The sequence below is a fragment of the Syngnathoides biaculeatus genome, chromosome 10, assembly GCF_019802595.1.
Source record: "Syngnathoides biaculeatus isolate LvHL_M chromosome 10, ASM1980259v1, whole genome shotgun sequence".
Lineage (NCBI taxonomy): Eukaryota > Metazoa > Chordata > Actinopteri > Syngnathiformes > Syngnathidae > Syngnathoides > Syngnathoides biaculeatus.
In genome coordinates this window covers 25176683-25202673 of record NC_084649.1, presented here as the reverse complement: position 1 = coordinate 25202673, position 25991 = coordinate 25176683, and the positions used below count along the sequence as shown (strand labels likewise).

At 44.1% G+C, this 25991-nt stretch overlaps 2 protein-coding genes across 7 annotated transcripts in view; one reads left to right on the top strand and one right to left on the bottom strand.

Moving 5' to 3' along the window:
• arhgap9 (Rho GTPase activating protein 9) overlaps nucleotides 1-15260 on the top strand; it is a 55082-nt gene extending 39822 nt beyond the window's left edge. For 2 of the 6 annotated variants that reach the window (XM_061832427.1, XM_061832428.1), the window contains exons 17-21: nucleotides 206-283; nucleotides 1682-1735; nucleotides 2409-2543; nucleotides 4413-4518; nucleotides 9928-10135. In XM_061832427.1, the coding sequence (XP_061688411.1) occupies nucleotides 206-283; nucleotides 1682-1735; nucleotides 2409-2543; nucleotides 4413-4518; nucleotides 9928-10135 (581 nt within the window). Of the gene's footprint in view, nucleotides 1-205; nucleotides 284-1681; nucleotides 1736-2408; nucleotides 2544-4412; nucleotides 4519-9927 lie in introns of all 6 variants that reach the window. The other 4 variants (XM_061832430.1, XM_061832429.1, XM_061832433.1 and 1 more) reach the window with 4 other exon arrangements.
• A 99-nt stretch (nucleotides 15261-15359) lies between these two features.
• Nucleotides 15360-25155, bottom strand: LOC133507429 (zinc finger E-box-binding homeobox 2-like). The gene is made up of 7 exons (XM_061832426.1): nucleotides 24658-25155; nucleotides 20181-20411; nucleotides 19918-20111; nucleotides 19717-19828; nucleotides 17837-19185; nucleotides 15952-16135; nucleotides 15360-15885 (listed from the first exon to the last, which is right to left on the bottom strand). Exons 1-7 carry the CDS (start codon nucleotides 24872-24874, stop codon nucleotides 15377-15379), a joined length of 2796 nt encoding a protein of 931 aa, XP_061688410.1. The 5' UTR covers nucleotides 24875-25155; the 3' UTR covers nucleotides 15360-15376.
• Nucleotides 25156-25991: the final 836 nt, after the last annotated feature.

The following is a 25991-nucleotide window of genomic DNA, read 5'->3' as shown; positions in this document are numbered from 1 at the left end:
GGAATCTGTATCATACCGATAACTCCTTATTCCTGGGGATCAGGTACTCGTGGAGGGTTGCGTACCAGGGCTGCCGGAGACAAATTCCTTGTGTGTTGTTACATACTCGGCCATGAAAGCTGATTCTGATTCTGTTACTGGTATGAAAAAAAAAAATGGTATTGAAGATCCCCCGTTTTGTGTGCTGTGCGGTATGTCGCGGCAGGACTGGACACTGACGGCATCTACAGGGTTTCCGGGAACCTGGCGGTCATTCAGAAACTACGCTACCTGGTCAACCACGGTGAGGATTCATGCTTGCAGGGCAGCTACGGTTCCTTAAAATTAAAATTGAGGTACAGACGGTCGTGTTCAAAGTCTTGGGTCGCGATTGGGTTTATGTTATAAATATTGGCCATTTTGTGAGTCAGATTTCTCAGTGGGTCAAATACATCTCTGATTCCTTGTGTCATCATTTATAATTACGTCGGATTCTGACAGTTCCGTTTGAGTACATACCTGGATAACCTTTTAGACCTTGCACAGTACATTACATGATTATTATTAAGTTTTACATATGGTGGTATAATTACGATGCATTCGAGTCCAAGGGAAGATGTACACTTTTCATCAAGAAATTAAGGAAAATGTTGATGTTTCTGTTTTTCTTCAGTCGGAATTGGGACCTTGGACAAGTTTGAGGGAATTATAACCAGTTTGCAAATAAATAAATGTCAGTCGAAGCCTTTTAGAAGATTGGAACTTCGTTTGGGGCAATCAGGCACTTTAAATGGTGGCAGATTATCACGGAATCCCATTTAACATGAGTTTGGATGGGATTGTTTCATCCTAAACGTAACCACATCCTCAATTAAAAGAGGGTGCGCATACTTCCACAACCGAACGATTTCAGTTGTTTATTTTTACTCTCCGAAAAAAAACTCGAGTTGTGCCGGTGTGACGGTCTGAGCGCTCCCCCGTGCTGAAAAGTCTCCTTGTGATGAATGCGCATGCGTTGCTAACAGGGGGAACTCTGGGTACGTAGGCCAATGCGTACTGGGAAATCCCCCGGTCTCATAGTTCCCCTTCTTCTACATACCCTATAACCTAACCTTCAAACAAAAGTTGATTGAAAAAGGATATACACATATATGTACGTTTGCTGTGTTCGTCTTTCTGAGAAGTCCATAGCGAACTTGAACGCTCGGCGAAAAGTTCTCGAACGGCACATGTTGAAGCACGGATGGGGATGTTTCAGACTGGACGGAGGTTCACAAAATATAAATGCGCGTATATTAGTGCGCATGTGCGAGACTTTTCAGCACCCGGAGCGCTCAGACCGTCACACCGGTATAAGCCACCGGTAAACTGTTGAAAGGGTTTTGGAATGGTTTATGTTGGTCTTACGCCACAAAAACATGACATTTGAACGGGGTGTGTACACTTTTTATATGCAGTGCACATTAATGTACATACACTTATTTGGTGACAACATAGCTCTCCGTCTCATGTTTTACAAGTTTCATTGGCTGGTAAAATGCCACACAGGCTAGAACCAGAAGAACTCATCATTATGTATTGAATGAGGTGCTTTAATACACAAATCTTAGATTGTGATGATTTCATGTTTTATTTTTGCTTTTTTAATAATATGCGCTAAATAACGTGGCAAGCGTGCTGAGTGACTGTGTGGTTCTTTCAGAGCGAGCGGTGACCACCGACGGCCGTTACATGTTCCCAGCCGAGTTGGTGCAAGGTAGTCCCGAGTGGACAATAAAAATGGTTTTAATTTTTTTGTCTTGCGCAGGCCTCGCTTCTTTTGTGCATTCACACACACGCACCAGCGCCAGCATTTTTTTTTTTTTTTCTGATTAACAAATGTATGAGACCACTACCTGATATAAACTTTAAAAATGACAAAAAATTGACAGCGCTGGAAATGGGCAGCACGGTCACAGGTTTGAATCTCGGCTCGGGCCTTTTGTGGATTTAAATACAAATAAAATAAAAAAAAAAGTAATTTCCCTTGGAAATTCACAATTTCTGTCCAAAATAGTAAAATGTTCAGTGTGTTCTAAAATTATTATCAATTTGTTGATTTTTGATGTTTTTCAATGACAGGTTTTGGGTCTAATCCATTTGTTAAGCACTGAGCGGTTTGTCCCTCAGGCCTCTCTGCTATACTTGCTGTGGGCCAAGGTTGCCACCTAGTGGAGGAAGTAAAAGTAACTAACATACAGTATTGTATGTACTGTACTGTATGCAATATTTTGACTGTGAATTTATGCCTTCTCTTCCCGGCATCTTTTATCCCCCCGCGCCGCCGCCACCGCTGCAGCAGCTACAAGCGTCACCGTTGGGCCTCGTCGGCGGGCGCCGTTTTCCTTCCGACTCTTGCGCTGACATTGTCTCCTGTCTCCTTCTCCCAGAGGAGAAGCTCAACTTGGACGGGAGCGAGTGGGAGGACATCCACGTCATCACGGGAGCCTTGAAACTCTTCTTCCGGGAGCTCCCCGAGCCGCTGGTGCCGTACGGCTTCTTCAGCGACGTGGTTGACACCGTCAGTAAGTGGACGCCTCACATCGTCCAGTCACCTTTTTTGAGTTTCTGCTGCAGGAACGAGAGAATCGTGTGATTGAACTGCAGCAAACTGACTACTTCCAGTTATCCCTTTTACTTTGAAACTCAAAATTGCTCTACTTCCGGAATCTACGTATGCGCAAAACACGTAAATGAAACTCCTCAAAAAAAAATAGGATTTTACAAATGCATGCAAAATTTATACATGTTTAAGATACCGTATTTTCTGCACTATAGGGCGCAACTAAGAGCCTTTAATTTTCCCAAAAGCTGACAGTGCGCCCTATAATGCGGTGCGCCTTATACCGTAATTCCCGGCCTACAGAGCGCACCTGGTTATAAGCCTCACCGAGTACATTTGCCGAGGAAATACCATTTGGTACATACATACGTCGTAGCTGTGTAAAAGCCGCAAGTGCCCACATTGAAACGCGAGATATTTACAAAGAAAGACAGTACACGGAGAGTTTAACGCTAATGCTAGCACCGCGGTAACGCTAACGCTAGTGCCGCGCTAACAGGGCCGGTTAAAAAAAACATACCAGTAAAAAAATCACTAAGACACGGCAGTAACACGCTACCTGACCAACTTTCAACACTCATATCAAATCAATCACAAAAACTGCCTTTGACCATTTGAAGAACGTATCTCGAGTGAAGTCTTGCATGTGTCAAGCAGACCAGGAAAAGCTTATCCATGCTTTTATCTCAAGTAGACTTGACTATTGTAATGGTCTTCTGACTGGACCCCCAGTCCATTTTAAACAGCTGCAGCTCATTCAGAATCCTGCAGCTCGCGTTCTGACCAAAACAAAGCGGTCAGAGCAGATAACTCCAATCCTAAAGTCCTTGCACTGGCTTCCACTCAGCTTTAGAATAGATTTTAAAGTTCTGCTACAGGTCTATAAATCACTAAATGATTTTAGGTCCTGAATACATGACAGAAATGCTTCCTGAGCTCTGAGATCGACTGACTCAGGTCAAATAGTGGAGCCCAGAGTCCAAAGCAAATACGGCGAAGCAGCATTTAGCTATTATGCTGCGCACAAATGGAAAAAATTGCCGACAGAGGTGATGTCAGCCCCAAGTGGGAATGTTTGAAATCCAGGTTGAAAACTCCTCTTTTTTTTCTCATGCTTTTTAGAATATATCCACTTTTTGATCATATTACTTGCACTGTATGCGATTTTGTATGTATTCTGTCTTTTTTTTTTTAAATATTTTGTCTGTCATTTTTATTGTTTTTATCCCATTTTAAATGTTTTATCTCTTTGTTTTCAAATGCCTTTAATCATGTAAAGCACATTGAGTTTCCTCGTGTATGAAATGTGCTATACAAATAAATTTGCTTTGCTTTGCTTTGCTAGCGCAGCGCTAACAGGCCCGGACCGGTAAAAGTCACTTCCTCGGCACATACATTCCACCGGCCTCACTGTTACCTTTTCCGCTCGAGTGCCCTCTTGCGGCTGTTAGAAAAAATGCACAAATTAGCCGCATCACCGCATAAACCGCAGGGTTGAAAGCGTGTGAAAAAAGTCGCGGCTTAGAGGCCGGAAATGACGGTATATGAAAAAAAGTTTTAAAATTGGCCAGTCATCGAAGGTGCGCCTTATAGTACGGAAAACTTTAAAAATCTCTTTATACAAGGACTGATTTTGTGGCCAATTTTACAGTATCGGTGCAAACAGCTGAAGAATATTAAAATGTTGCTTCAAACATTTCCTGTACAGATAAAGCTTTTGGAGACTGAGGATTATTGCACAAGCAAGATAAATTGCAATAATGAAAGGATCAATACAATTGAGAGGCAAGAATTAACCACGAAAAGACCATTTGTTGTTGTGTTATTGCAGAGCTGCCGGACTACGCGGACAAAGTGGAGCGTCTGGCGAGCGTCGTGAGCGGCATGCCTCAGCCCAACCGCGACACGTTGCAGTTCATCTGCCGCCACCTCAAACGGTAACAAGCCAAACGCCGCGCGCGCGCGCGCGAGAGCGTCAAGAACGTGTCGAAACTGAAAGCGAACACGTCTTCTGTTGCAGTTTGGTGGTTTTGCTCTCCAGGTCTCGGGTGTCAAAAATGACATTTGGGATGCGACAAGTAAAAGAACGTAAAATCGGCGGAAACGCGTAGAAATGAATACAGCCAATTTCAAAAATTGGCAAAAATATCTTGGTAAATGAACATTTATAAACGGTACCATTTTTCAAACATGTACTGTAATACAATTATTAAAATTTGTGAACTCTACTTCATACAGTACAAAGAAGGAAAAATAACTAACTCAATAGTTAAAATAGCATCAAATGTATTTGCAAATAAATAATATATGTATAGATTTTAAAAAAATGTATATATATATATATATATATATATATATATATACACACACACCAAATATTTGTTTGAAATTTTACATTCATTTTATATATATAGATATATATACACACACACCAAATATTATATATATAATAATTATATATATATAATATATATATATATACACCAAATATTAGTTTGAAATTTTACATTTAATATATATATATGCACCAAATATTAGTTTGAAATTTTATATATATATAATATAAATCTGGTAACACAATATCAAAATAAATACCCAAGTAGATTGATTCAATTATGCAAATGCGCATGGATATGAGATTGAAATGAGTCACTAAATACAGTAAATAAATTGGGTAAAAAAAAATATGTGTCAGTTTGTACACACTAAAACGCGCACACAAATTGGTAAGAGGAAAATTCCAAAAACATAATAATCGATAATCGAATACAAAGTAAATAAACCCATAAAGATCAAAATATTGAATTACTATGACGAAATGAGATGAAATGTCTTTGCTATTACGTAGTCTACAGAGACTTTCATCTGCTTGCATAAAATTCCATCAAAATAATAGAACAATTTGCAGCCAAATGGTCGATTGGGAAAAAAACATACACATTTGTGTCGTAAATGAACCTGTGGAGGCAGCTCGGACGACTGGCGGTTAGCATGTTTGCCCCACAGCCAGTTGACCTGCGTTCGGTTCATCGAAGGCTCCAGATTGCCCAAAGGCGTCAACGTGAGCGTGGATGCAACTTTGTCTATATGTGACCCTTTTCTCGACCAGCAACCCAGTCCTGGATCGGTCCCGTTTCTCTCGCCAAAGGTTGTCCCGCAGGCCCCGGCTCGTTCACATCTCGAAAGCGGATATAAACGGCCGAACCCTCGTGACTTCGCCCGGAATGTGGCCACAGGGGGGCGCGCTTTCCAAAATGTCGATGGCGCTCCTGTGTGCCGGGGTGTGGTAGGTGGGCGGTCTCCGTCCTTTTATCAGCCTCCCCTCCACGCCGGTCCCACGGGAGCCTCGCGGTTCGTCTGCTGGAAGGCGTTCAGCCGCCGTCGCCGCCGCCTCCCTCGCTCCCCTCCTCCCTCTGCTCCTCGGCGTCCCTTCATCCCTCCTCTCTCCGTTTAATGTGGAAGTTTTGAGCAATTGCTGGCCGCTCCTGCGGCTCGGAGGGAACGGCATTTTTAGAAGAATGCTTCGTGCGGTGGCCTCAACCCATTCCTCAGTCCCCCCAGCACGCACACGCTCCGGCACGCACGCTACAAGACGCCAACTTAGGTGGAAGCAGACGGATTTAGACGCATTTGCGCGGACATCTGGGTTGTAAAAATAAGGCACGAACACGCCGCTCCAATGGCAACACGTCGCCAGTATTGAGCCAGAAATGACAGCGACGTGCTCATGCTGTTATGCCTGCATTTGACTATTTTTAGTCACGCCACAAAAAAGTGGAACACGGCTTTGTACGCGTTTGGTTATTTTTGGCAACAGTTTCGAAAGCTCATTTGTAGAAGTCATACAACATAAACATGGCATTCGAGATGTGGAGGAGGAAAAAGTACAAAATGTTAAAGACCGTAATTCCCGGCCGACAGAGCGCACCTGGTTACAAGCCTCACCCGGTACCACTGTCAAGGAATTACCATTTGGTACATACACACGCGCAGCAGTGCCCACATTGAAACCCACATTTGAAACACGAGATATTTACAAAGTGCACAGAGTTTAACAATAGTGCTAACGCTAGCGCCGCCGCGCTAATGCTAACGCAGGGGTCACCAACGCGGTGCCCGGGGGAGCGTGGTAGCCCGCGAGGACAATTTAAGGCGCCCGCGAGGCATGTTCTAAAAATACCACGGCTTTAAATTTTGAATCTGACTTGCTTATGTTATTTAAATTGTGAAAATACCTGTAATGTCACATCATACAAAAAATTAAAATGAAAATATTTTATGTATGTACAGTGAACTATGACTGAAGTTTGCTGCAAACAAGTCATGTAGCCCTTCGTACAATCAGTTCTCCCGAAGGTTGATGACCCCTGTGCTAACGCTAGCACCACCGCGCTGATGCTAACGCAGGGGTCACCAACGCGGTGCCCGCGGGTGCATGGTATCCCGCGAGGACAATTTAAAGCACCCGCGAGGCATGTTCTAAAAATACCACGGCTTTAAATTTAGAATCTGACTTGCTTATGTTATTTAAATTGTGAAAATACCTGTAATGTCACATCATACAAAAAATTAAAATGAAAATATTTTATGTATGTACAGTGAACTATGACTGAAGTTTGCTGCAAACAAGTCATGTAGCCCTTCGTACAATCAGTTCTCTCGAAGGTTGATGACCCCTGTGCTAACGCTAGCACCGCTGCGCTAACAGGGCTGGTTCTAAAGAAAAAATACCGGTAAAAATCACAGAGACACGGCAGTAACGGAGCCGGACCGGTCAAAGTCACTTCCTCGGCACATATATTCCACCGGTCTCACTCTTACTTTTTTCGCTCGAGTGCCCCCTTGTGGCTGTTGGAAAAAAATGCACAAATTAGCCGTACCACTGCATAAACCTCAGGGTTGAAAGCGTGTGAAAAATATTGCAGCTTATCGGCCGAAAATTACGGTACTCAGTCGCGATGACAGTTGTGAGTTCAGTAGAAAGTCACACAAAAAATTTTGAACTATTTTCTTCATATTTGACCATTTTTAGATGATTTTGGCACATGCTTGTTAAAGGCAAAATGCTGGTCACAATTTTCTTCATAATTCTCTAATTGTCGACAATTTTGAGCAGTCAGAGTTCAAGGATCTTACAAAACAATTGCAGCAGCACTCAATGGCAACACTTCACCAGTAACAAATAAAAAGTCCTCCACGTTATGAACACTATTATGGCCAGATTGACTATTTTTAGACGTTTTCCACATCTGGCTTGTAAATTGCGCACGGACACAAACACGGCCACTTGAATTTCGTTTGGAAATCATCCAAAAAAGTGGAACGTTATTTCCTTCAGGTTTTGGCAATGTTTGGACAATTTTGGCATCTGGCTTGTAAAAGGCACTCACATGAACATTTAATAGCAACTTCGGAGGAAGTCATATACAGTAAAAAAAAAAAAAAAAAAAAAAAAAGGAAGCACTTTTTTTTAAATACTGTTTTCTTGTGGTTTGGCTTTTTTTTTTGTTGGGGTGGGGATTTGGTCACGCCTATGTGGACGTGGGTTGTAAAAGTTAGTAGCACGAACATGACACCCAAAGACAACACCTTGGGAGGATTTAGTCAGAAATCATACAAATAGCGGAACGCTTTAGTTTGGGTTTGATTATTTTTACACGTGTGTGAACTGTAAAAGGCAGCGATAGAAAGATCGCAATTAAAAAAAAAAAGTCACCAGGGTCGAAATAAATATGTGCCACCAGGATTTGAATTAAAATTGCCACTGAAAATGTGATGTTATAAAATTCACATAATTACAAAGTGATCACATTTTCAATAATTTCAGTTTTCAATGTTAACTAATTTGCCCTGTAAAAAAAACTCAACCTTTAAAATTCAAACGCAATATTTTCAGTCTTCTGAGATTCAACTGGCTACAATTCGCTGTCTAAAATTCACCGTGTAAATTCAGTGTTAATAAGGCGGGGTTACTTCAGGTCAGTATGTATGATTTCATAATAAATCCACAAAATTTACCATATTTCAAAGTCACGTCCAAATAGTGCAACACTTTTTCCAAGATTTCCTACTAAATTATACTAACATTTTGTCTTTGAGGTGACTAAATATGAAAATATATATAAATAAAACTGGATACAATTCGCTGTCTGAAATTCACCGTTTAAATTCAGTGTTAATACGGCGGGGTTACTTCAGGTCAGAACCCAACACCCAGCCAATCCGGTTACGCTTTCTTTGTCACATGACGTCACATATAAACAAAAGGTTTCTGAGCGACGTGCTTTTTATTCCCATGTTTGCGTTACTGCCTTCAACAAACCACGTGCATTAAATCTAAACTAAACTAGTAAACTATGAAGTAAACCACGTCCTATCACTTTGTGTGATTTCATAATAAATCCACAAAATGTAAATGCCAATCCCAAAAACATTTCAAAATCCGAGCATCTGAATCACTTTTTCCGAGATTTCCTACTAAATTCTACTAACATCTTGTTTTTGAGGTGACTAAATAGTCAAATATGAACAAAATAAAAATTCAGTTTTGTATGATTTCCGTTTACAGTCCGGTGTATGGAAGTAACTTCCATACATAACTTCTTAACACTGAATTTAGATGGCGAATTTTAGACAGCGAATTGTAGCCAGTTGAATCTTAGGAGACTGAAAATATTGGGTTTGAATTTTAAAGGTTGAATTTTTTGATATGGCGAATTTGTTAATATTGAAAAGTTAAATATTATTGAAAATGTGATCACTTTGAAATAACAATGTGAATTTTTACAACATCAAATTTTCAGTGGCATTTTTAATTCAAATCCTGGCGGCACACGTTTACTTCCACACACCAGAATATAAACGGAAATCGTATAAAATAGAATTTTTATTTTGTCCATATTTGACTATTTAGTCACCTCAAAGACAAAATGTTCGTGGAATTTAGTAGGAAATCTTCGACTTTAAAATGTGTTAAATGATTCAGATGCTCGAATTTTTAAAAGTTTTTGGGATTGGCATTTAAATTTTGTGGATTTATCATGAAATCATACAAAAATAATAGAATGTGATTTGGTTCATATTTTACTAGGTTGGATTTAATGCACGTGATCCGTTGAAGGCAGTAACGCAAACATGGGAATAAAAAGAACATCAACAGTTCTTTTGTGTTTTATTTGATAATTTAGCAATGAAAAATTGTCAATGACAATGAATGTTTATGCATTTTTTTCTAAATGCCTAAAAAAAATCAAATCATTTAAATCTTGAATTAATTTATGAAAATGATAACAAAACTGAATTCTAGCGCGTGTGTTTTTTTTTTTGTGTGTGTGTACGCGCCGCAGCGTTTTGGAGCACTCGGACGCCAACCGTATGACGACCCAGAACATCGGCATCGTATTCGGGCCCACGCTGCTGCGGCCCGAGGTGGACAACGGCAACATGGCGGTGAACATGGTCTTCCAGAACCAGGCGGTGGAGCTCATCCTCAACGAGTACGAGCGGGTCTTCGGGAGGAGGGCCGCCGCCGCCGCCGCCGTCGCCTCCTCGTGATCCTCCCACGCGGACGGCGTACGAATGGATCGCTCTTTTTTTCATTTTAATTTTTTTTTTCCTTCCACATTCGCAAAGATAACCAGGGCAAGACATGTGGCCGCCATACAAACGTTGGAAGCGTTAGATAGTCAAGCGAGCCTGTTTTTAGCTGCCATACTTTTTTTTTTTTCGCCTTTCGACTGCAGATGTGTGGAGCCCAGCTGTCACTTCTCCCTTGATATTCTCGGCGACTGAAGCCAAGCCAATGATAAATGGTCCCCAGGCTCCGCGCCCCGCTCCCAGACCACCGTTCCCGTTCCTCTCTTGATGCCACGAAGAGACGTCGACTTAAGAGGACAGAAAACCCTTCCCGATGTGAAACACGTGCGGCCCCCGACACCTCCGCGCATCGCTGTGACGCTCCCGGGGCGACGGCGGACGTAACTTTCTTCTCCCGACTTGAATTTCGAATTGAATTTGATTATTTTGACCCCGTGAATTCGTTCATCACAGTCACGTAAAACCGTCGACGAGTATTCAGCCGATGTTTTAGGTAACATTTGAACATTCTTGAGTCAAGTCAAACGCTGCACTGCAGTCCGTGTCAAACGTTTGACTTGACTTAGCTGTCAAAGTCTCACCTTGAAGATCAGTATTAGAATAAGATAGCGTCCATAAAAGTCATAAATGACTAAATGCGATTGTTTTAAGGCATACGTGAAATTTGAATCCAACTGCACTTTTCCGAACAAATGCACTGGACTGGCCACCGGGACGTTTTGCACAATTTGGAGCTTATTTCATTCAGCGGGTCTTTGGCGTCGCACACTTTGAGAATCAGATTGTGTAAGTAATCCTAAACATAAAAATAAAAGCAATGCCCCCTGAGATTGACAAGTCATACGAGTTAAAAAATAAAATTAGAATAAAGTAAAACCACTCACTCTTTGAATGACACAATGTGAGTACCGTAATTTCCGGCCTATAGCCGAAATTTATGCGGCGATGCGGCTAATTTGTGCATTTTTTTCTAACGGCCACAAGGGGGAAAAGGTAAGAGTCAAACCGGTGGAATATATGTGCCGAGGAAGTGACTTTTACCGGTCCGGCCCTATACGTTAGAAGTTACATTAACCCCAACCCCTAACGTTAGCGCTCTGCGAGCGTGTCAGTGATTTTTACCGGTATGTTTTTTTTTTTTTTAACTGGCCCTGTTAGCGCAGCGTTAGCATTAGCAAAGCGCTCGCGTTAAACTCTCTGTGTACCGTCTTTCTTTGTAAATATCTCGTGTTTCAATGTGGGCACTTGCGGCTTTTACACGGCTGCGGCCTACGTATGTAGCAAACGGTATTTCCTTTACAAATGTCCTGGGTGAGGCTTAGAACCAGGTGCGCTCTGTAGGCCGGGAATTACGGTGCAATGGTTCAACCCGAGAATGAAGTCAAAAATGAAAACTAAAATAAAGTCAAACTACTCAAGTGTCAAACTTGTTATACAAGAAGAAAACTCACACAGTATTGTAAAAATGTTGTGTAAAAATACTCGCAACTAGCAGGAAGATACCACAATGTAAAACTGGCTTGTACAGTACTCGAAATATTTAAAACTGAAGTAAAACTCATCCAGCTAAGAATATCCTGAATAAAACTAAGCTAATACAAGATAATAAAACTAGATTCAAATGTCATTGCTAAAATTGACAATTTGACGTATTCATCTTGCATTCATCTTATTGAATAAGTGGTTACTTGATTTGTTGTAAATAATAAAATAGAATCATATTAGCGACATAACCAATTTTACACAGAGCCATATAAAACGTTTTTGAATGTATTCATAACGCCATCAGAAATAATACCAACAATTAGAATGAATTTGTATTATTTTACACACATTTAACTTTCATTAATTTATTTTTAATCCTGATATACAAATGACTTGCCCTATTAGGTTAAAAAAAAATTGTTTTTGTTTTGTTTGTTTGATGCAGAAGAAGCAGGCTAGCGGTGGCGGGGCGGGACAGCAAAATATGATTTTCACTCCGTATGTCAAGAGGGCCGCCATATTCCCTTTTGATGATTGGAAATTTTGCCTGTGCGTGCGTGGAGCTCGGGAGCTTCCCCTTCCTTGTACACTGTTCAGATCATCCGTCTATTTTTATGCCTGGGATGCACATGTACATATGTTCAATAGTTTAGCGTTTTGACTGCAACCGCAGTCGTCGTCGTAGCGCTTTCATGTTTATTAAATCCATTTCGAAGTGTGTTGTGAAACCACGTGGACCCCGTTTGGCATCCTCTTAATAAAAAGGAATCCATTTTTGTCCGATTTGGTGGGATTTCATTGATTTTATTTTTTTTTTAATACTTTTATTGGACAGGCTCTGGTTTCCATCCGAAAAAGGCGCACGTTAGCTTGCGTTGACGAAGGCGAGTACGAAGGGTTGTTCCGCTTTACGGTACGCGGGCCCGCCGGTCTCGTGTGTGCCCCGCTTCCCTTGCCAAAAGTCAGAACAGGATGTTGGCGGTAAATTATATGTACAATTTATTACAAATATGCACAAACATGCAAACTAATATATAATAATAACAATGCAAAAAAAAAATGTTACAAAAATACTGATTGGTACATACAGCATATACTGTACTTTAAAGTGTGTAGTTTGCGTGTGTGTGTGTGTGCGAAGGCAGGAAGGACACGTCCGTTGCATAGCAGAACTTGTTGCTCCAGATGAGACGGTCACATGACTCGCGTCCGAGGCAAAATAGGAAGTCTTGGATGGCCTCGCGTGAATCGCCATATTGATCAAAATGCTTTACTTTGATCGTAAATGTCATTGTCGTGTGTTAGCTTCCATTAAAAAAATGGAACATGAGAATATTGAGTGGGAATGCTTGTCTACAGTAGCACCAGGAAGTATTCACAACCCAATTTTGCTAGGTTACAGGGGGTGAAAAAAAATGTCTACACAAAATATCCCATCATGACAAAGTAAATAATTTTCATACAGTTGTGCATTGTGTGTATTGAAAATGAAAATCAAACGAGCTGCCGTACGCCTTGGAGTGCATTCGTTGACCTTCTGCATGCCCCTTCAACCCCCGCGAGGGAACACTGGACCTTAATGATCTCGGGGTTCTTGGTGTCGTCTCAGGCCGAGGCCCATTTCCTCCAGTTACTCGGCTTGGTCGGATGGCCGGATCCGGGAAGGGTCCCGGTGGTTCCGAACGTCTCCCATTACCGAATAATCGAGACCACCGTGCTTTTCCGGACTATCAATGCTGCAGAAATTCTTTTATATCCTTCCTCAACGACTCAACGCAATTTGTCCTCTGCGGTCGGCGATGGACCATTCCGACCTGTCAAACACTTGTACAAAAATAGCCAATCAGATAGCCGCATTGTCTTGACACGCCCCTCTCGCCCTATTGTCCCACAAGCAATGCTGGTTAGTAGCGTGCGCTTGGAAATTTCATGTTATGAAGAAAATTGTCCTCAGATGCACTTGGGGAACTTGCAATTCTGATGAAAGATATCCTGCTAGGTAGATTCATTTTCCAAAGCCTAAAACACCGTTGACCAAGGGCCTGCGATGGATTAAGTCTCGCCGAAGAGCGCACGTACAACTGAATGTGGACAATATCGACAAACACAAGGCTGTACGTTCGAAGGTAAGTGAGGGAGAAGTATCTTCTCTGAGTTTGATTGAATTATGATCAGTGCAGGAGAACAACTTTCACTTTGTTAGTGTATCACCGATCTGCTGAATGAAGCGTGTCGAAGAGTCGGGTTAGGGATATGTAAATGCGCCATGTCATACGGGAGAAATGTCTATTTTCCTATTTGTATTACATCAGACTTTTAAGACAGAGCACTGGCTTCCATTACGAGCCAAGTCAAACTTTTTCATCTGCTGACTACGGTACTGACTGAGTTCATCACCATTGTTTAAATGTAGACAATCGAACCTAACTCGCTTCTAAAGACTACAATGATATTAGTCGTTATCTTTCCAAGTAAAAAGTACTCACCCTGCTTTACATGCGCAGTACGAATTCCACTATTTTATCCTGTTGGATTTCAATATGAAGTATTTGAGACCATTTTGCTATAACTCTGACATTGCGTCCTGCTCCGTCCAAAATCTTAATTCCGTTTACATATCCTTGCGTGAAATAGTTGAGACCTCTCTGTAGAACTCTCTTGGGCAAATCTGACTGATTTGGCAAAAAAAAAAACATACCGCAATATTATCTGGAATACGCGATAGAGAATCGACTTCAAACCTGTTCTGCTCGGTCGCCATTTTGGAAGCTTGTGGGACATGGCAAATGTAGCTAACGGGGGGCGGAGCTCAAGATCGCCAGTCGGAAAGGTCCGTTCCTTAGACTTCACTGTTAGGTTTCTGCTCTGATGTGCACTACCAAGTATGAGATACATAGTATGTATGAGCAAAAAATGATGTACGATCAACTGAATTTACCGTCGGTGGACTCCATTCAAGATGTAGAAGCATCTCAAGGCTGCTACGTGGGAATCGGATGCACCTGAGCTTAAGTTTGAGTTGTCATTGGCAGATGGTGTATACTACATTCCATTTTTTTCATATGTGTGTACAAAATATGTTTTGACTTTGTCAGTGTGAGATTTTACGTAGTTTGTTTTGTTTTACAAAAGGTCTGTCACAGCGAAATGTGAAGGAGTGTGAATACTTTTGGTGGCACTGTATATGTACCCTGCATTTTGGCTAGTGACCAGTCCAGGGCGTACCGACCCTTCTCTTGCCAAAAGTCAGCCGGGAGAGTTTCCGCTTCTCCTCCGACCTTAATGAGAAAAATACCTTCTTAAAAACATTTCAAAAATCGATGAATGGATGTGCCCGGCGATCGATTAGACTTCACTTCTCTCAGCAAAAGTCAGCTGGGGTCGGTTCCAGCTCACCTGTGACTTTGAAGAAGAAGCGCTCGAGAAACTGGGAGGGTGGACTCCAAAGGCAAAACAAAAGCTAGCTTTTGCTTCTGTGGCTAGCACTGCTAGCACTGAAATCTCACCTAGTGGGAATTATCTCAGCATACAATTTAAAAAAAAAAACAAACAAACACTGTACATAAAAATCAAGGATGGATGATAAAATAACGTTTTTGGTCGCATATTTGGCTAAACGGCTTCATGTTGTAGTCACGAGTTTCTTTGGTATATTAAGGAAGTATCTTTCGAAGGACAGTCGCTGAATGTAATGCTTTGCCAATTCAGACTCTCTCAAGTTTGTATCCGGGGTAGATCTCTTGCGTCAAGGCTCAGTTCACATTTATCTAAGTCTCCGTTCTGGACCTGCGTGTGGGACTCCCAGAGCTCCGCCCCACGGAAGTCGTTTCCTCCAGTGCAACTCTCGTCTTTCTGAGTTTCTTGGTTCACCGGCTCTTCCTCAGCTCTTCCTTCCCGGTCTTCTTCGTCCTCTTTGGGGACTTCTGAGCCTCCGTCCAGACTGGTGTCGCTGAGGATGGACTGCGGCGTCTGCGTGTCCTCTACGGACAAGGCGGCGGGCTCTGGAGGCACGTCGTCGTGCTCCTGGTCGTGGTCCTGGTCCCTGCTGCAGTAAGCGTAGCGGTGGTTCATGTGTTGCGAGTACGAGCCCGAGTGAGAGAACCGCTTGCCGCACTTGTCACATTGGTACGGTTTTTCCCCCGAGTGGAGGCGGCTGTGCTCGATCAGGTGGTGTTTGTGCTTGAACGCCTTGTTGCACACTTTGCATTCGTAAGGACGCTTTCCTGGAACAGAGAACATGTTAGTTTCCATCTTTCCGGGGAAAATTACATTTTCTTTCGCGTTCCCACCTGTGTGTTCATATTTGTGTCTGAGCAAAGAGCTGCTTTTCTGGAAGGTTTTTTCACAGATGTCGCAAGCATACAGACCCTCGTCTGTCTTTTTCAGCCTCTTGCGTCCGGGTCCAACGTCTCCCTCGAAGCCTTCATCCATCATTGAGAGGTAGTCGAGAGCGCCGCGGTTTAACACCTCCCCCTGCAAGACCACAGGAACCGTGGATCGTTTAGAAGAGGTTTTCAAGACTTTAATTTCTTCTGGGAGGGTGCAACTCCTAAAGGAGCCACTTCAGACACCTCCGTGGAGGAGGTCTTGAGGCATGCTGGAGGCACTGAATCTCCCACAGCTGGGCTGGGACTTGCCTTAGAGTCCCCCCCAGTGAAGTTGACCAGAGACAGGAAAGTCTGGAGCTTCTATCGTATTGCCTTACTGGCAAGGCGAAACGTAGAGCTGGCATTAATTTGTTCTGCCTTTCTCGATAGAATGGAATGAACGCAGATTCAGACGGCTATTTCGCCTCATCAGATAATTACATGTGTGGAAATATAATTGATTTCAAAACAAAAGGCTTCCTGGTTTCGTCACACTGCCGGTAAAGGGGGTTGGCAAGACAGTTCCGTTCCTACAGTGGTGATGTAACTGGAATTTATCCGCAAGTTGGGACGTACCGTAGTCTCTCACTAACCCACATGGACAGAGTAGTGAAATCATAATTTCAGTAAAGGATTTTTCACGAGAAACACTTAATACTTAATACAAAACAATCAAGTGACAAACTGTACTTGTTCTCTAGACAATCGCGTGACCACATATTCTTGCACCGCTGTGAGAACTACTTTACTAGTCACTGTGTGCCGTTTATAACTTTGAAACCTTGTACATCGGGACTGCCGTAAACCAAGAACCTCCCATACTGGGCCCTGGGAATGCCTCAGTGGGCCCAGAGAAAGGGAAGTGTAGAGCGCTTTGCGCACTGCCTTCTAAAATCGGTGTATCAGAGGCATAACAGTATAGCATAGTAGCTTTGAGACTAAACAAACTGGAACGGAATGTTTCCTCGTCTAAAGTTGGCATTCACTGCAGTTTTGCGGCTTCACGGATTCAGATTCAGACACCGCCAACTTTCGTCTGGGACAGTGACAATTGCTTAAAACACAAAATAAGCGTGGGCAGTGTCATGCTCTTGGATTCCAGCCCGGGCTGGGCGTGGCCAGCTAATCAGAAGGCGCACACCTGCGCCTCATGACCACTGATTAGACCCAGTACATGTAGGACCCGGGGGACGACAAATACTCCGCTAGATCGTTGCTCTTGATGCCTCGTTCCCGCACTCCTGCTTTCCTGACTTCTGATCTCCGTGCACCGACCCACGCCTGTCCACTGACCACCCTCGTAAGCCCATCCGTACTGGTACTTCGGATTGTTTGGACTGTCTACCTGATCTCAGACCTCGGACCGAATAAAGGTTTCCTCTGTACTGTCTGCTGTCTCTGGAGTTGTGCATTTGGGTCCACCCTTGAGCCCCGTATCGTGACAGGCAGTCACTGTCATTGAACTTTTCACTTTCGCCTTTGTTGCGTCTCTGACTGTACACCAGAAGTCAGCAAAGTCAGATGTTAGGTTTAAATCGGAAATTTACTCGGAGGTCTGCAAGCCTGGAAAAAGAAGGCTAGTGCGGGAGGGGCTTTGAGAAAGAGTGCTGAGCGTTAACGTTCCCGCTATCCGATTTGTTACATCTCTGATACGGTGTCAGGAGCCAGAAAATTCACAGTCCAGTTCGATACCGCTGTAACTTACACACCAGTCGAGAAAAAACAAACTTGGGTGGACAACGGTATGGATTCCCCAGATCAGCGGAGGACAATGGATGATTGAAACCCGAAGCGAATCCATGCTTACCATGAGTGCTTGTCTCTCATGATGGAGTTTCTTCAACGTCGCCTCAGACTCAGCCTCCACCATGTAAGCCAAGGGCGAAAGAAATCCAGGCGACGGGCTGAAAGGAAGAGGTGCGATGCCGTCATGCCCTGCAAACCCCAAAGCAGACTGGCTGAAGAAGGGGAATCCGTTGTATACGGAGCCTGGAAACACAGGAGCGGCATGTGCTCTGAAGATTGGGTGAGGGTGTAAGGTTTGTTCCGAGAGCTGGTTGGGACTCTGCCGACTCAGCTGTTTGGTCCGGTCTTCTGTCCTCTCCCGTTTGGCGGCGCTCCCATTGCCGTTTCTTTGGTCTGACATCTGCTTGCGCACAGAAAGGTCCAGAGGCTCGTTCTGAGAGTGGTTATGAGGCGAGGAGAGTTCCTGGGGATGGCAGCTGAGGTCAAGGCCAGTCGGAGAACCCAAGGATGGGAGTCGTCTTCTGGTGTGAGGGGACGGCAACTCCGAGACACGGCTGGGGCTGCCCTTTTCCTGGCCAGAGGAGTCCAAGTGGTCGTGAGGGGAAGGGAGTGTGCCCGGAAGCTGCTGAGGTACGGAGGGCCACTTCTGCACTGCGGATCCATTTTCAGAGGCTCCGTTGGATACGTCGTTAGTTTTGCTGATCTCCGACGTCGACAAGAACAAAGGCGGCGAGTGGTGGTCTTTGTTGTAAAGACCCTCAGGCACATCCATGGCTTCTCGGTTCATCTTACAGTGGTAGCGCTCGTGTTGCTGGAAAACCACCACATTGGGGAAAACCTGGGAGCACCAGTGACACGTAATGCCAAGAGCCCCTCTGTCCCGCTCTCTCAACTCCTCTCTCAGGGGCCTCCTCTCTGGCGATACCCTCCTGTCGGGACCACCCCCGTTCCTGTCAATGTCCTCGTACTTCCTCACCTCCCTGTGGAGCATCTCCTGCAGCATTTTTTCAAACTTGGAGCCAGACTGGATGTAAGGCAGCAGGGTGGTCCCTTTCAATATGCTGGCTCTCAGAGAAAGCTCTGCTGAGGGGTTGCAAAGGGAAGCCAGCTCTGAAGTTCGGAAGCTGAAATCCTGCACTGAATGCTGGGAAGGATCCTCCGGTCCGTGGCCCAGGGGCCTGCTACTGTCTTGGACTTGCGGCGCCAAAGGAGAGCCCTTGCTGATCCTCTCTCGCCATGAAGACGGAGATCCTGGAAAGGAGTACTGGTAGGAATTTTGACCGTGTCCGTTGAGCACGGCGCTTGTTCCTGCTGAGCTCCCGAGGCACTTTTTGCTGCTCAGGTGGGAGCTGTAGGAACCCGAGTGAGAGAAACGTTTCTTGCAGTTGGCACACTCGTACGGTTTTTCTCCTGGAGGCAACACACAGAAGAGGTAAATTCAGAAATGAAATTCAACTTACAGATTTTATTTGATTATATTTCATTTCATCCATTTGCTTTACCGCTCATCCTCACGAGGGTTGCTGGTGTGCTGGAGCCTATTCCATCTGACTGGGTGAGTGGGTGCACCATGAACACACACAGACAAACATTCACAATCCCACCTTTGGACAATTTTGAGTTTTCAAGGTACTCTGTATGTTTTTGGAATGTGGGTACGAGGAGAAAATCCAGGCAGGCACGGAACTCAGCACAAGGGGAGTCCGGATCTGAACCCGGGACCTCAGAACTGAGGCAGATGTGCTGACCAGTTGTTCACTGTGCCGCTTTATTCAATTCGGATACTAGTTCCCTGGGGGTACTTTCCACACGGAGCGCCACAAAGACCACAGTCATCGGTCACTGAGCAAGGCAGGTTAAGTTTTGCAATTTCTCAGGGGGCGGGGGGACGTATTCGAAAGGTGACAACAGACTGTGCCGTAGCGCTTCCTTCCGTCTCACCGCTGTGGATGCGGAGGTGCTCCTTGAGGTGGTGTTTGTACTTGAAGGCCTTCCCGCACTGCAGACATTTGAACTTGCGGGTCTCCACTCCCTGATCCAAAGCGATGGCGGTCTACCGGGGGCGACAGACGACCATTAGGAACGGGTAACTTCTTTATTTCCAGTCTTCCCGTCTTGAACGTGGGAGGGACGGACGCTCACCTTGTCATGCGCTTGGTGGTGAAGTGCCAGGTGTTGCTCCAGTTGTGCCCTGTGGGGGGCAGTGTGGGCACAGAAGGGACACGCCATGTGGCCCCGGTCCCTCTCCTGACAGTATTTGATGTGGTCCCTCAGCATGGCTCCGTGCTGGTAGGTCCTGTGGCAGAAGGGACAGGCCTGCAGCCTCCTCCTTGCATCTGGGGTTCATGAATAGAGAATTATTATTATTATAAAAGGTGTTGCGATGGTCTTTCGCACAAGCTCACCTGCTCCCTCAGGCGAGTGGTGCTGAACTGCGGGGGACCACATGGCGGGCGGCAGCTCCTCGTGCGTCCCGCCGTCGCCGCCGCCGCCGCCCTCCAGACGGCGCACGGCGGCCGTGCCGTTGCGGCCGAAGTGGTCCAAGAGGCTGGCGGAGGTCGAGGCCTTCCTCAGCTTGGCCAGGAACTCGTAGTGGGCGAGGTCCTCCAGGTCAATCTGGGAGTCTGAGCTCCCACCTAAATGGGGATGGAGGAAAAATGTATGAAACGCACCCCATTTTCACACCGGCATCACTTTTGAAAATCAGTGTACATTTTTTTGTTTTGTTTTTTGCGGGGGGGGGGGGTTAATAAAAAAAAATACTGACTTTTCACGTAAATGTATAACTTTAACTACCCTTCTTATTCTTATTCACCTAATTTAAATTCTAATTTATTCTGAAAATTATGATTTCACTCTTGGAATATTACAACTTTTTTTTGTTGGAGCACTGCGACTTTATTGTGAAAGCTTTTCAAAATACATAATGTTACTTCTTTCTTCTTGCAATATGACAGCTGTTCTGTAAAAATGTTTTCAAGTGATATTTTGACACCGCTCTGAGAATATTTTACTCATGCCTCATTTACTCATTCCTAAAGTCTCAGAAATTGAGACTTTATTCTAATCATATAAAAATGTACACACGCCCGCCGTTGGTGCGGGCGGCGCGGGATCGATTCCCGCTCCGTGATGGCGTCGATATCTGCCCTGCGACTGACTGGCGACCAGTTCAGGGTGTAGTCCGCCTTTCGCCCGAAGCTTGCTGGGATAGGCTCCAGATTTCCCGTAACTCTTGTGAGGATAAGCCGCTCGGATAATGACATGACATGACATATAAAAATGTTCTCCATTGGGGCTTTTTTCATGTAATATTACAATTTTATCCATGTAAAACTGGGATGTTTACCAAGAATTATAACAACTTTTTGTCTTCCATAATCTCATAAAAATATTTTTGGGGTCATGGGGGGGGGTAATATTTAAGATACTACTTTTTATATTTTGTATACTTTTCTATATTATCTCTATCATTCTAGTAAAAGTACTTCTTTCCCCACATTATTATGACTTTTTTTGTAAAGGTACAACAGTTTTCTTGGATTGTGATGATTTCATTTAAAAAAATTTTTTTTTTCCTTTTCAGTGTGGGTTGACTCATTTTCACGTGAATTCCTGTTCACAGAGGAAATGATGTAATCCAAAGAAAGTAAGAATACATTGTTATACACATTGCTATTCTGAAAATGTGTTGTATGTATATTGTGTCATATCATATTTAGGTAGCCCCCTGAATCTGTTTGCTACTAATGACAGCGCATTATTTTGCTTACAAATCCGACTAAATCCTGGAATGAGGCAAAAATCGAAAACACGTCTCCATATGAGGCCAACATGCGGGTTATTATTATTTTTTTTTTTATACAATTTCAAGATGTCTTCTGCTCGATCTGGCTGTCGTCGTAACTTCTCAGGTCGGGAAAGGAGAAAATCAAAAACAATTGCATGAATTATAATCATAAAGCAGGTTTATTTTATTATCTTTGTGTTTCATCAAAATAAGACATTATCTTCTTGCAGTTTGGAAAATAATTACCCACATTTTTGCCCTTTTCTAACACGTTATGGACCAAACCGGTAACCGAACCAAAATCCATTTAGGTTTATGTGTTTTCTGCTTTATCGTTTTAAAATCATTTCCTGTTTTGAATGAAGGGGTGGAAATTTAGAAAAACAATCCACCCATCCACCCATTTTCTTAGCCGCTTATCCTCACAAGGGTTGCGGCGAGTGCTGGACCCTATCCCAGCTGGAGGAGGGGTACACCCTGAACTGGTTGCGATCCAATTGCAGTGCACATAGGGACAAACAATCGGACTCACAATCACACCGATAGGCAATTTAGAGTGTCCAATTAACGTTGCATGTTTTTGGGATGTGGAGGAAACCGGAGTGCCCACCCGGAGAAAACCCACGCAGGCACGGGGAGAACATACAAACTCCACACAGGCGGGGCCGGGATCGAACCCGGGTCCTCAGAACTGTGAGGCCAACGCTTTACCAGCTGAACCATCATGCCGCCTAGAAAAACAATCTTTTCTTCATAAATCGGACTCATCGAAAACATCAATGAGAGATTATTCCATCCATCCATCCATCCATCCATCCATTTTCTTCACCGCTTATCCTCACGAGGGTCGCGGGGAGTGCTGGAGCCTATCCCAGCTGCCATCAAACAGTAGGCGGGTTACACCCTGAACTGGTCGCCAGCCAATCGCAGGGCACACGGAGACAAACAGCCGCACCCGCGATCACACCTACGGGCAATTTAGAGTGTCCAATTAATATTGCGTGTTTTTGGGATGTGGGAGGAAGCCGGCGCGCCCGGAAAAATGCCGCAAAAGCACACGGAGAGCATGTAAACTCCACACGAGCCAGCATTTGAACCCGTGACCTCTGACCTCTGAACTCGATGTGCTCGCTACGCCAGCTAGCTCGCTTCGTTCCCATGTTTTTGTGTAAACATGTTCATTAAGCTCGCAGTGAGCGTTGCCACCGCAGACGGATCTAAATGATTGACTTAAATGTGGAAAGGAAACAAACAAACATTCCTCCTTATGTGCGTCCGTGGGAGCGGTGACTCGCGACCCGAGAGGAGAAAGCCACGCAAGTCCACGTGGGAGCCAGTCGGCTTCGCTCAGGGCCCACTTTAGGAGGATTTTTCAAATGTTTGCAGATGTTGGCAAATTTGGAGGTGTTTTTTTATGTGGCCCCGGGACGGAGCCCGTGCGGTCGGCCGCTGTAAAAACTCCGCCGTGCCTTTCGGCGGGGACGAGGCCAAAATCACACGAGCGGGCGGGCCGGGCGCCCGTTAAGTCGGCGGAACCGCGTGAGGCTTTCATCTCGCCCGGATTAGAAAGGGAAAGGCCTCGCGTCGCGGCAACGCCGGCCGCAAACGTCACCTCTTTGATGCGTGGAAACGCTGCGACGCCGCCTTTTGTCGCCAGCCCTTTTAATTCCGCCTCGTAACCGAACAATAACTGAGTACGTTTCGACAAAAGCGCATTTGGGCCACAATGCAATATAACTGTGAGAAAACACGTGAAATAAAAGTTTTTACATTTTACTCGGGGGGTTGTGGGAGGGGGGGGGGGGGGCTGTACAAGGACAAACGTGATATCAGAATATTTCAATACATAAAAGGCTGGAATACTCTTTAGAATAAAGTGGAAATACTAAGCGCGAGAAGCTGGAATCGAAAATCAAGTTGTTACACAGTATCATAGAAAAAAGTTATTCTTACAGCACGGAAGAAATTAACATTATGACAAAAAGTTGAACTATTAAGAACAAACTGCTTATATGCGCTAATTTACGCATTCATAAGACGATCATGTTTCTCGCAATTCTTTAATGTTGAGTGCATGTTTTTATAGCATATTGTGATGTTTCACGAAAAAGAAAATCCTTTGTATTCTCTTAATATTTGGACGTCTTTTCCTCATGAGATTACCACTTTTATCATATTTTTGCTATTTTGCATTTTAATTTTAATATATTTTTTTTAATGTGACCCCAATGTTGTTTTTTTTCCCTCTTTAATGATTCATTAGTGAAATATAAATCCCCATATCTGTTGTTTTGGGATCCATCCATCCATTTTCTTTGCCGCTTATCCTCACGAGGGTTGCGGGGAGTGCTGGAGCCTACCCCAACTGTCAACGGGCAGGAGGCGGGGGACACCCTGGACTGGTCGCCAGCCAATCGCAGGGCACATTGAGGCAAACGGGAATTCGCACTCACAATCACACCTTGGGGCAATTTAGAGTGTCCAATTAATGTTGCATGTTTTTGGGATGTGGGAGGAAACCAGAGTGCCCACCTGGAGAAAACCCACACAGGCACGGGTGGAGAACACGCAAACTCCACACGGGTGGGGCCGGGATTGAACCCGGGACCTCAGAACTATGAGGCTAACACTTTACCAGCTGTTTTGGGATCAATTTCCTAATTCCTGATTCCAACTGTGTAGTGGGCGTGGCTGGTAATGGCCAAACTCCTCCCACCCATCCACTCCCAAATAGGGCAGGTAATGGTGCTCAATTCTGCCTAGCAACAACATCTTGTAATTATTTGAGGTAAACACTGTAATCCTGATTCTGCTAAATATCCCCCCCCCTAAAAAAAAAAAACCAAAAAAAAACTGTTGTGAAGTTTTGCACTAAGTTCAAATTGCTGATTTTTTTTTTTTTTTCGGTGTGTTTTATAACATCATTAACGGTGGAGAATTAAGAATTTGAAAAGGGCACGTAGTTCACCACCATAATTCCGTTTGCTCTTGTGAGCGCCTGCGACGCTATTTGCACACACGCAGTCCAAAATCCACCCACTTGTCTGGATGGCGGCCCGGATAAAATCTCATGTGATTTATTGTCAACTCACAGCGCATCCTCAGTGATCCCTGCTCCCCCTCCCTGTCAGGGGCAGAGGCGACGCCGCCGCCGCCGCCGCCTCCGTCGTCTGTGGCCTCGGATTCCGGCTCCACCTGGGCCCAGAATTTCCTGCCGCCTCCGCCGCTCCCGGGGCTGAGGCTTTGGGGCTGCGCAGAGAGGGCGGGGCTGCCGGGCTCCTCCGTGCCCTCGCTGGGAGTCCGGCTCATCTTGTCCGGGCTCTCCTGGTAGTCCTGGGGCTCCAGGCTCCAGAGGCCCACCTCATCCTCTCCCTCGGACCCCAGTGAAGCCGCTTGCTCTGCGTCCACTGGAAGAAAGAATCGGGAAGGGGCAGGGGGGCATGATAGATGTTACACACTGCGTACAATGAGACGATCCTAATTTTTAAAATAATAAATGCCCTTTTAAAAAAAAAGATAAAAAAAATTAAATATGTATTATTCACTGAGATTTTTTTTTAAAAAGAAATTTAGGGTTAATGTAATTTAACTTAATTTAATTTTAATGTAATTTTTTTTTACAGCAACGAAAACAACGTGCAGGTTGACATTTAGCACATTGACTTATCGATTTCAACATCGTGATGCCGCAAACAATGTGATAGAGAACCGAAACCAAACAGGGGAAACACGCACGCACACAAAAATTCTGATGTATGCAACATTTTTTAATATCTAAAAAAAAAAAAAAACCCAGTCATTTGTTTTCACTTTTGTATTTTCGTGTTGTTTTATTGTTCTCAATTTTTTTTTTTTTTTGGTGGTTTAAAATGCACACCAGGAGGCAAAACACATGCATAGATTTTTAGGGGGCCTAAACACGCGAAGGATCCAGAACTGTACAAATGTGTGAACCAACAACTATTTTCAAAAGATCATAAGAAAAAGTTTTAAAATGTATTTACAGTGATTTCCAATCATTACATTGTCATTTAGGGAAGAATTGGAAGCATTTACTGTGGGTTTTTTTAAGCACATAAAATGTATTTCATGAAAATCAGTCATGCTTTTTTTAAATATTTGACCAACAATTAATTGAAATAATCTTCAGATTTTGGTTAAATTGAGCACAACTGTTCATATGACCCGAAATGCACTTAAAATGATAAACGGAGTAAATCATCCACGAGCCCGAAATATCGTCATAACAAGGCTAGATCAATCGCGCTGCGAAGAAAAAAACTATAATTTCATCTTCAATCGCATCCTCGTATGCCCGGACTGCTGCAGACGGGAAGAGACGCGGCGCATTTTCCCACGGTGGAGACAATAAATGACAATCGCAAACACATGCCCGGGATTTCAACAGTTGGCTCGTGTGTCCGAG